The sequence below is a fragment of the Glycine soja genome, chromosome 6, assembly GCF_004193775.1.
Source record: "Glycine soja cultivar W05 chromosome 6, ASM419377v2, whole genome shotgun sequence".
Classification (NCBI taxonomy): Eukaryota; Viridiplantae; Streptophyta; class Magnoliopsida; order Fabales; family Fabaceae; genus Glycine; species Glycine soja.
Window position 1 is genome coordinate 12,450,071 of NC_041007.1, and position 12,056 is coordinate 12,462,126.

The following is a 12,056-nucleotide window of genomic DNA, read 5'->3' on the forward strand; positions in this document are numbered from 1 at the left end:
TATGAAAAAAAATATTATACTTCTGGTGTAATTTCGGCAAACCTATTTTTACACTAAAGAATTTCATTCGTGTAAAAATTAAAATACAGGAAGTGTCTTGTGTAGTGTAAGACTAAATTTTGAATTTAATTAAGGTAAAAACATATTATCCTCCAATGAAAATGGGAGAATAAAAGAAGGAAGAGAAATGAGGAGTAATAAAAGAAAAAGAAGAAGTTGATGGATGCGGAAGAGTTGGTGAGTACCAAAAACTAGAATGAAACTGAAAGATGAAGGAAAAATTCTGAAGGACGTTACAGGCCAGGTCACTCCGTCTATATTGACTCAAACGCTCCAACAATGCCATCAAGTGTTTTTTCTGTTTCTTCTTCTCAACCCTCTCCTCCATAAGGACGCATATCTCTCTTTCTCTCTTTGTGCTTCACAACAACATTGTCTATCCTCTTGGTTCCTCTATTTTGGTATATTTTTTTTTATCGACATGACAAATGTTAGTCCTTATAATATTAGTTTTATTAATAGAGAGAATTAAACCTGCTACGTACCTTTTTTTTTTTTTTTCCTTTCCTTCTTCTTTAACCATCTAACTCATACCTTATATCTCCTATGCGTTTTGGCCTTCTCACGATTGATATATAGTATATGTCGTGTTTTTGCCTGCTGGAGTAAATTTACCATCTATATGTAGGCCTTGTCACTTCCTACTTTTGACACTTTTTATGATTCCATCAACTCTTCTTCATCACTTCTTTTATCTACATACATTGAAAACCAATTCAGATAAATATGGTTTTTTGAGATTTATAGTTTCGTTTTTCATTAGTTGAGTGAACCATGAATTCTTTTCTTATTGGTTTGTGCAGGTGGTCATCAGATGGTTGCATGCCCCTGTAGGCGAATAGTTAGTTAAAATGAGAGGAACAATGTCAATGGGTAATTCTCCTCATGCCGTTGAAGCTCGACACCGTTTGCCTGCATCCATGTGAGTTAACTTAACTTCATTTCTTCTTCCCACAAACAAGATCAGGTGTTTTTTTTAACATAGAAGATTCCCCACTAGTCACTCCAAATCATCATGTTTCCTGTTTGGGACCTATTATCATAATGGGATGAGAATACATACTAACGTATCATAATGATATACTATGTTCAATTATATATATATATAAAAGATTATTAACTTTATGTAATAATTATTTAAATGTCTTATTCAAGATAATTTTTAAGTGTGCTATTGTAAAAAAACTAACTTTAGGCCTAATTTTAATCCCTCAAATTTAGGATAAGTTTGTTTTTGTCTTCCATATCTAAAACTAATCTTTCTTGTCCCAATAATTAAAAAAATATATTTTAGTTCCTCTACCAAAACTACATTAGATTCCAATAAGTCTAGCTTAATTGGTTAAGAAGAATATTTGAATGCTATAATCTTTTAATATCGTCTTTAATTCTTACATAAAAATAAACAAAAATCACAAGATTTTATTTCCTTAACTAAACAAATTATAAACTGTTTATACTGTAATCTACATTAATTTTGTATTCTTATTATCAAACAGTCATGTATGTTATTCTTTCGATATTTTGACGGCGTTTACTGTTTAAGTAAAGGAGTTTTGGGTAAAGAGACTAAAAGAGTCTTTTTTTTCTTTGACTAAAAAATTAATTTTAAATTTGGAGGATAAAAAAAATACTCAAATTTAAAGAACTAACAAATTTTCGACAAAATTTTACACTCACCCGTGAGAATGAAATTGATTAAAACTTGTTATCATTGCGTTTGCAATATGTTAAAAAGGCAATGTATTTCTCGCTCTCAGCCCACCATTAAGGTTACATTTCACCTTATAGCTAGGAGCCTAGGACCCATCATTTTTATATTATATGAAGTTCTGTTTGGGTTTAAAAAGCCAATTCTTCTCTCTTCCTTTCTCGTTGGAATTACTTTTGCTGTTTTAATTTGATTTTGACTAGGTTAGGCAGTACACATGCATGCTTCAAAATTAGCACTTGAGTAAAATACTTTGATCTTCATTGCTATATTTTTTGAGTTTCTATATCAATACAAATAAAAATGTCAGAATAATTTGACAAAAAGTATTTTATTAACTAATGCTAGCTGTTAAAATATTAAGGATTTGTTTAGTTTGACAAAGCATTTTTGTTTTTATTTATTTATACTTATAATTATGAAATTGACACTTTAAATGTTTTCACCATTTTTTAATACATATTTAAAAACATATACGAGACAAATTTAAAATAATGTGACCTTATTATTGTTATTGTTATTATTAAAATATGAAATGAAAATAAAATAATATTGTTTAAAAAAACAAATAGCTAGGTTTAATTTTCTCTTTTAATTAAAGATAATTGCCTTTATCTAAGCTTAATTTATGTCATAATTGGTACAAAATTCTGATTGAGAGAACTTTGTGTTATATAGCTTAATTCCATGCATGCACCTAGTTGGATTTGAAAAGTATTTGGTAATAATGTTATCAAATCCCTTTCAAACAACTGGAAGTACCTGCGTAGAGTTAACATTTTGTGCGATCGTACACCCTTTGATATCTTCTGTAAATGACAACAACATTTTATCTCAAAAGATTTTTTTACTAAGGAAGCTAACCAGACAACTACTTCCATATTTTTCTCCCTTATCTTATCTCATGCTTTCGTGCAAATGTGTATAGCCAAAAGGATCCTTTCCTTTTGCTTTATTATCAGCGTTATCAAGTCTGTATCAACAGTAAGTCACGTACGGAGCAATATTCCTAGGACGGGCCAACTATATATATAAAACTGGTCCAACACCGATCAATGGTTGTTACAATTTACAAAAAAATTTAGGTTTATCAGTGCTATGAAATAAACGAAAAATGTTATTCACACAAACAGATCCTTCATTGACACTTTACAATTTCATTTCAGTTAATTAAACTTTCTTGCAAAATGAATCAAATTCTATACAATTTGCTCTCAAGAGAAAGTGCAATTATCAGTTTTACACTCAACACTTAATTAGAGGGTTTGCATATAATAAAATCATGGGGACCCATGTCATTCTAGAATAGCAATTAAAAATAATAATTGTTTAGCATGCTCACTATTTTATATATAGAATTATATGTTTCTGTGTAAGGGAGAAGTCCGCAAACTTTTGATTTTATACATATATTTTCTGCATTCTCGAGTATGAATAGATACTCTAGAATCAGAAGGTATGAGATGTTTCAATCTGTCAATGCCTTTCTGAGTTCCTTAAATCACATCTGTGGGCCCGAAAAAAAATCAGTTATGCTTGCGTAGAGCTTAAGAATGATGATGAACTTATATATAAGATTTGGAACAGAATGATTACTGTATGAGACTGATCATGGTTACCAAAAAAAAATCCAATTGTTATAATTAAACACTTAAAGTAATGTTTATTTGTTTAATTTTTATCCTACGTAGCATTTGAACTATTATTACACATGGAGGTGCAAACATTAACTACAGTAAATGGTAAGGACTGATCCATTCATGTTTTTCATGAAAAGACTGAAATATGATTTCTTTTTCAATTAAAAACCAAACCAAAAATGTTAAAGTATAAAAACAATTTTTAGTTTGACTTAAAAATGTGTAAATGTCTATGGAGAAAGATAGAACACAAAATTTTCTCATAACAAAGCTCTCTTTAAAATCCAAGATTAGAGTTGAGGCAGAGATTGGCTTGTCTATTAAACCAATAAAAACTCATATCTGCAATTGTTTCATTTTCTTATTATTCTAGTAAATTTGTTCTGAATCATCACGTGATACAGTGAAGAATTATACAAACGAAGACTTCCAAGAAGCAAAGTCAAAGATGCAGAGAAGCCTTTCCACTTATCTGTCCAAGATAGGAGCTCAAGATGCAAATTGTCTTTCTTAAAACTTATACTATTGATAACCATATGCGGCACTTTTGTAACACTCCTGTACTCTCCGGAAGTTTACAATACCAACCATTTATCAAGCTCTGGCTCTCGGTAAGTATAAGTATTATTCCTTTACACTTGCAAATGGAACACGAATATATCTTTCTGTTGGCTCCTTTAAGTGCATGTTTGGATTAAAATTTACAAACCGAGTCTTCAAACATACATACTTTTAGGAATAATCAAACATGACCACAAACTAATTTTATTTTCAAACATACTTTGAGACCCTCCCATTAGAAATCTAAAAATACCCTAATTTTTTTTAAAGTAAATTTAATACGGAAAATTTTAATTATATCAAGGATTAGTTTGGTATCTCTTAAAATGAGAGGGGAAATTATAAGAAAAAATCATCAGTAAATTTTTCACCCGAATTTTGTAGAATAAATGATACATACACTACTAATAGTATAAAAGACTTATAGTCCTATACTGGCATCAAATTACAAACTATCACAATAAATTTGTTAATTTTTTAATAATTAACTTAAAATTTATACTTATTTTTTATAACATTGTAAAAAAAATATCAAACTAACAATACCTGCTCATTAAACTTAATTTTATGGGAGTATGAACTTATATTATTAAATTGATATAAACTACTACCTCTTTATCAGACTCATAATTCACAAATTTCTTATGCAAATGTAATCACCTAATAATCTGATTTTTGAAAATGTGAAACAAAATTCTCTTTATAGAAAGTAAGAAAAGGACTAAATCATCATTAGTTTGATATGTACTACGAAGTAAAATTTTATCATATTAAGGGTTAATTTGATATCCTTTAATGAAAGTGGTGTAATGTGTGTGTGAGACTGTCAGTGTATCTCTAATAGTCTAATTTTGCGAACAGGTGGATATGGGGTGGCTCAGATCCTCGTTACATGTCCAATGTAGCCACTGACTGGGATGACATATTGAAAATTACAGAAAAGCTGACAGGGGAAGATGAACTTGAAGGAATTGGGCTTGTAAATTTCAACAAGACTGAACTAGCACAATGGGAGCATCTTATTCCTGAGGCAACACATGTTGTTCTGCCTCTGGAGTATGCTGCAAGAAATGTGACATGGGAGTCCTTGTACCCGGAATGGATCGATGAGGAAGAAGAAACCCAAGTTCCCGTTTGTCCTTCTCTGCCAAGTCTAAGGTCCCCTGGCATAAGACTTAACCTCATTACTGTGAAGCTTCCTTGTAGGAATGGAGGGAACTGGTCTAGAGATGTTGCTCGGTTGCACCTTCAGCTTGCAGCTGCTTCCCTTGCAACCTCTTTCAAAGGCAACTACCCCGTTTATGTGCTCTTCGTTACCAACTGCTTTCCAATACCAAATTTGTTTACGTGTAAAGAACTCGTTGCACGCCATGGGAATGCGTGGTTATACAAACCAAACTTGAGTGTTTTGAGAGAAAAGGTCCAGCTTCCTGTAGGGTCTTGTGAACTTGCACTTCCTATGAGAGGAAAAGGTAAGTTATACTCTCTTTCTGTCCCTTAGATTCTTGAGACAGAACATCATTATTATATGCCTTCAAAAATCAAATGCATAGTTAATTGTTGCAATTGTCTTTGTTTCACCGAGAAGGTTTTTAAAACCGGTCTGCGATTGTGAATTCGGTTGCAATGTCAAGGTTTTTGGGTTCTTTGCAACCACATTATTACCACAATTATGGCCACATCAACCATATTCGTTTGTAATTTCCCGCAAGGTCAAGGATCTTGACCAAACCGCAACCATAATTTAAAACCTTGTTCACAAACAATGACTTGTTTACAGTTTCATATATTTCTGGAAATTTTGATGACTGTTGAAGACTCCAAAAGACAATAAACAGAAATGGAGACTCGAGGAACAAAGAAAATGACACTTTTCTTTCATGCTTAATCATACTACATACTCATTGATGATCATGAAAGTTAGAATGTCATCTTTACAATGTAATCATTGCATGTACTACTACTATCATGTTTTTGTCATTATATTTTTCTTATCATGAAGTTGACACTAAATGAATCGGATTAATTGGAAACAGAGTTGGTTTACAACGGGAATGCTGCCAGAGAAGCATATGCAACAATTCTGCATTCAGCTCATGTTTACGTTTGTGGGGCTATAGCTGCGGCACAAAGCATCCGCATGTCTGGATCAACTCGAGACCTTGTAATACTTGTTGATGAGACAATCAGCAGTTATCACCGAAGTGGTCTGGAAGCAGCAGGTTGGAAGGTTAGAACAATACAAAGGATCAGAAACCCCAAAGCTGAAAAGGATGCTTACAATGAATGGAACTACAGCAAGTTCAGGCTATGGCAACTGACAGATTATGACAAGATAATATTCATTGATGCAGATTTGCTCATACTAAGAAATATAGATTTTCTATTTGGAATGCCAGAAATCACTGCCACTGGAAACAATGCCACTCTCTTTAACTCAGGTGTCATGGTGGTTGAGCCATCAAATTGCACATTCCAGCTCCTGATGGATCATATCAATGAGATTGAGTCTTACAATGGAGGGGACCAGGGATATTTGAATGAAATATTCACATGGTGGCACAGGATACCAAGACACATGAACTTCTTGAAGCATTTTTGGATTGGTGATGAGGAAGAGAAGAAACAAATGAAAACTCTGTTGTTTGGCGCAGAACCTCCAATCTTGTATGTCCTTCACTATCTAGGTGTGAAGCCATGGTTATGCTTCCGGGACTACGATTGCAACTGGAATGCTGATATATTTCATGAATTTGCAAGTGATGTTGCACATGCAAAGTGGTGGAAGGTACATGATGCAATGCCTGAGCTTTTGCAGCAGTTTTGCCTGTTGAAGTCAAAGCAGAAGGCACAGTTGGAGTGGGATCGTAGGCAGGCTGAAATAGCAAACTACACGGACGAGCATTGGCAAATTAAAGTTAAAGATAGGCGCTTGAAGAAATGTATAGATAATTTGTGCAACTGGAAAAGCATGTTGCGGCACTGGGGAGAGACAAATTGGACAGATGATGAGTTTTATACTCCAACACCACCTACCGTTACCACAGCATCTCTTTCTGCTCTATGAGTTGTCAGTTGCACTTTCTGTTTTCCTCGCGTATATTAAAGTTTCCTAGTGTTAGGAACAAGGGATGAAGGGAACATTTTTCCACATATTTTTTATGCATAAAAACGGTGTACTCTATTCTATGGTCTTATTCTGATCATATAGTAACAGCTGTCACCACAAATCAATTTTACAGGAATTTACCTATAGACATATATACTTCTTGGTTACATGGTCATAAGATATGCATGAGTAACTAATGCTTTCTTGATTGAAGACTACAAGCATAAAAAAAAACAAGGATAACTGCACCCAAAGCATGTGGCAAACGAATAGAGCAAGAGCAACAAGACAGGTAGGAACTAGGTGGTGTTGTTGCTGGGGCATGCTAGTCACTAAACTAAAAGGTTTATTGCCAGTGTTCCACGCAAACCTCCCTGATACAACATGAATGTCTTAGCATAACTAAGCAAATTTTTCACACACTCAAAGACAACTTATGTTAGTTATCAAAATCTCTATCATTTAAAACAAATTATGTTAGTTATCAAAATCTCCAACATTTGAATAAGTCAAATGAACATTAAACCAGTACAAAGAAAACCAGAAACAAAGAGATTGAGAGTTATAAGTAATTTATAATATTCTTTAATTAAATATTTTTTTTAAAAGAAATTCTTTTGAAATAAACAATAAAATTACATCAGGTAGTAGGTAGAGTTAAAACTTAAAACCTATATGCAAACATTTGGACTTGAATTTAATCACAAAGCTTGGACTTGAAATTAAACAATAGCTGTTTTGGGGATTTGATTTAAAATTTGAATACAAATGCAAACAAACCACAAGGTATCCAAGTATGGGGACAGAGACCTAGCAAGTAGAACTAATACACAGTATTCAACAATGTATACATCTAAGGAAATTGCAGAACCATTCTTAGACAATATTCAGCATAATTAGAAAACCATCACCCCAAGAGAGTATGAGTGATTCGTTGTTAGCCACAATCTTTCGAGTGTAGAACAAACTTTGTACTTAAGATATTAACTACAGAGATCCAGATAAAAGAACTTTTGTTTGGGCACACACAAACAGCTCACATTGGTATAATTTATAAATTTCTGCAGATCTGCATTCCAGTGCAGCCACCATACTCGAATGCAAGTCACAAGCATTATTCTTTGGTTTGAAGGTGCATAGCCAATCATTTCCTAAAGCTAAGGAAGATAGAGGAGCCAGTCACTGATTCATATATTAGAAAATCATATATATGTATTTTGAATAGTTTGTTAGTTGTCGTTTTGCAGACAGTTAGTTGTCCCTTTCTTTTATGTTTTGTGTAGCTGTCAGCTGATAGTCTTGACTATATATAAATAGGACCTATTGTATTCTTTGGCTTTTAGACTAGTGAATTATGCTTCATTCTGAATGTCACAAGATTCATTCTCTCTGTTCATGGTTCTTGATATTGATTTTTCCATTCAAAGCGCTTTAATCTTTTGAAATTTTCATCTTGGTTTTATTTGATACCACTTCTTACATCATAATCCGTGGATTCTTCATTCTTTTCTAACCCACAATTGACAGAGCCAGTTTCAGGACAAAATTGTGCTTAATAAATTATTAGTGTCTTGTCCAACTATCATGTAAACCCGGTTAATTTTTTTTTTCTTTACAACTAATCCTAAGTTAATCCAAACATTAAGAGGCATAAGTTAATAGGGTTTAGTAACAAAACCCAGTATTATTTTACCCATATACAGATAAGAAGATTTTATTTTTAAATGGAGAACTAAACTGAAGGCCCGCCACTGCGATCTACCATCACGTGAATTGCTTTCAAGACGTCTTAAGACCTGTCGGCAGCATGTGACTGCTTGCTAGATTTGTTCCACTCCATTAAAAATGTCCATGGTGTCGGCAGGTAGATCGTAACTAAAAAATTAAAATGCATAAATGAAAACAAAAGAGACGTTTTAAGGCACCAATGCACCTCTAAAATAACTTGATGTAACAAGCTTCCTGCTATGCCAGGGAACCGTGGTTTCATTAATAACTTTCATAATGAAGGTTTCCTGGCAAGAATAATGGGTTTTCCTTCCATATCCCTTTTTCCAAGTTACATAGAAAGGAAAGATTCGTGGAATCTAATAGTTTTTCTTCATCAGTTCAAGATTCTTTATCAGCCATCAGGCAAAAAGAATATAAATCTTTTCTATCGAGGGCCTACCCAATAAAATGAGTAGGATCTATTATCAACTCCCAGTATCTGCCACCACAACTGACATGGCATTTGAATTTCTCCGAATGGCTTTTGACATCTTCATTGCATTGGCAGTTCCAAAGTGGATGTAAAAAAAATCCCCACTTACCGATATGATCACTCCTCCTGTTCCTCACTCAATGATCAAGTCTTCTAGGATTGCCTACTAACTGAGATGATGATTCCAATCATCTCCTTGAATGAAACTCTGCACTGAATACGAGAACACATGCTCGGCTGGGACCTGGTTACTCCAGGGCACCCTCTGAGTCAGATTAGAACCAGGTCCTGAGTTCTGGAACTCCCCATAATAAAGTGTTTTCAGTGCAAAATCCCCACTCCATGGCATCCAGCCCTGTGGTGTGATAAGGGCTTCGAAGAATGAATGGATGAAAACTGTTCTAGAATACTCCTTCCATGGCCTCCCCAGATAGTTCTTGTGAACTTTAGGCTTGCTATAATACAATGCCATGTATTCCTCGGTACCATTAACCATGCAGTTCTGGAAAACAAACCCTGTTGACTGAGCAGGGTCTGTCCTGCCATGTGCGGTAATTGCGTTGTTCTCTCCCTTCTCTGGTCTGGCTTGCCTGGGGCGGACTAGGATTTCGCAGTCTTGGAAGATTGCTGCAGAGTTTCCGAAGATGAAGTCCACGTTGCCAATTATGCGGCAAGATCTATAAAATTGGCGCAGGGAATGAGCATAAAGAGTATCTTGATTGCCAATGAATTCACAGTTCTCAATGACAGAAAGATCACTGTCTGATCTGAAGGCCACTGCTTGGTGAGCATTAGCACCGGCTGTATTTTGGATTGTGAGATCCTTTGCTATAAATCCATCCCCAGCAACCCCTGCCAAGTCAAATAATTAACTCATTAAAACAGCTATGCTGCATGTCAATGTCCTCCCAAGTCCTATACAAAAACAACCCACATAAATCATAGACATTGTCATACCCTACTTAAGATCCAGAAGCAACCCACATAGATCATATACTGTATTAGAAAGGCTTGCAACTTTTTTTCTTTTGACCCTTCTTACATAAGCAATTGCTATAAGAAATGCTTGTTACTTTGTTAATGTTGGGTAAGCTGCAAATCAAAGACTAATCCCTAAAAAATACCGAGATCTATTTAAAAGAATGACCTCTCTTATTGATACTATTTTATACAAAAGGGACATAGCTGACCACATTGTTATTCTATAAAAAACTAAACACATTTGCTCATTTTTCTAGCTACAGACTTTCCAACCATTATGAAGTAGTACAAAACGCAGATGCAATTTTTTAAATACTTTTAACACTGTTCTAGTTAGAATATCATATTAAATGATCAAATACTAATCTTTAATGCAAAACTTTATTATGCATGGTATAAATATAAAGTAAAATTCCAATTCTTATTAAAAAAAAAAAAAACAGCACCAAACTCACCTACTGTTGCAGAGTTGTAGGTTGTCATCCCGGGCTGGCCCACGTTAGCTGATCCCGTAATGACAGTTTTGCCCATGCCATCTCCCAAGAACACCACATTCCTCTTCTTCAACGGAACCCTCACCCTCTCTTCATAAACCCCTTCTTTTATATATATCACAAACCTCTTTTCCCCCTCATCCGGCGCCGCATTAACCGCTTCCTGCACCGTCTCGTAATAACGCCCCTCACCCTTCCCCTTCCCCTTACACACCGTAACGTCCGCCGTCAACTTTGACGGCACCGCGGGTCCCACCCCGAATCCCTCCGTAACAGATGGCTCCCAGAACCCGTCGCGCTCCGTCATGGGCGGCCTCCAAGACGCGGTGTCGTTTCCGAATCTGTCGTAGGAGACGATCATGCTGAGCGCGTTGCTGGAGAGAATGGTGAGAGAGTCGAGGAACGACATCGTTTGGGCGACGAGGGAGGTGTGATTGATGTACTTGAGGCCGTTCCAGCAGCCGTATTGGTAGCCGAGGGAGGCGCTCATCCAGGCGCGGGCGTGTTTGGTGGCGCCGCGGGGGAGGGCGGAGGCGGCGAGGGAGGTGCGGTGGTGGGAGTAGTGGAGGACCTGGAGGCAGCTCTTTGCGGCGGTGGAGCGGGTGTGGTTGTCCGGGGAGGCGTCGACGATGGACTGCACCTTGGATCGCGCGAGGAGGAGGTTGGAGGTGGAGGTTGTGAGGGCGGAATGGATGATTTGGAGGGGGGTGGGGTTGGAGGGGAGGTTGGGGAGGAGGGAGGAGTGGCATTGGAGAGGGAAGCGCGTGGCTTTGCAGGCTTGGTGGATCTGAGCCACGGCGGAGTGAGGGTGGTGGAGGAAGAAGAAGATGAGGAAGAGGGTGAAAATGGAGGCCATGGAGATGAGAAGGAGGAGGAAGCTGGATCTGAGAATTGAGATTGGGAAATGGAGAAATGTGGGTTTAGTGGGTTTTCTCATGATGAATTTTAGGAATTTATAATAACAAGGGAAGGTTTTGATTTGTTGGTTGATGGAGGAGAGTAAATCAGTTAAGACATGTGCGTGAGACTGACTGACACAGGAACGGTTTTTTATTAGCCGATGCCTGGATCTATTTTGGTAATGGAGGTTAGAGGTTGGGGGAAGTTAAAAACTGAAAACTATGATTGATGTGGGAGACAATTTTACTGTAAAACAAAAGGACCAATTTTCTTTGCTTTCAAAACCGATCAAGATACCAAAGATCACTTCTCTAGGCTGTTAATTCTCACCGGAAAGTAATAAAGAACTTGGTGTCACAACGTTTTCATTACTTCAAAAATGTTGGTGTCTTGTTTT

At 36.0% G+C, this 12,056-nt stretch overlaps 2 protein-coding genes across 2 annotated transcripts; one reads left to right on the plus strand and one right to left on the minus strand.

Moving 5' to 3' along the window:
- The first annotated feature begins 247 nt into the window (after window positions 1-247).
- LOC114415768 (UDP-glucuronate:xylan alpha-glucuronosyltransferase 1-like) lies at window positions 248-7,248 on the plus strand. Its single transcript, XM_028380607.1, has 5 exons — window positions 248-461; window positions 864-982; window positions 3,816-4,022; window positions 4,834-5,444; window positions 6,009-7,248. The coding sequence occupies exons 2-5, from the start codon at window positions 912-914 to the stop codon at window positions 7,037-7,039; spliced, it is 1,920 nt and encodes a 639-aa protein (XP_028236408.1). The 5' UTR covers window positions 248-461; window positions 864-911; the 3' UTR covers window positions 7,040-7,248.
- Window positions 7,249-8,995: 1,747 nt separating this feature from the next.
- LOC114415770 (probable pectinesterase/pectinesterase inhibitor 51) lies at window positions 8,996-11,996 on the minus strand. Its single transcript, XM_028380608.1, has 2 exons — window positions 10,721-11,996; window positions 8,996-10,136 (listed from the first exon to the last, which is right to left on the minus strand). Exons 1-2 carry the CDS (start codon window positions 11,694-11,696, stop codon window positions 9,451-9,453), a joined length of 1,662 nt encoding a protein of 553 aa, XP_028236409.1. The 5' UTR covers window positions 11,697-11,996; the 3' UTR covers window positions 8,996-9,450.
- Window positions 11,997-12,056: the final 60 nt, after the last annotated feature.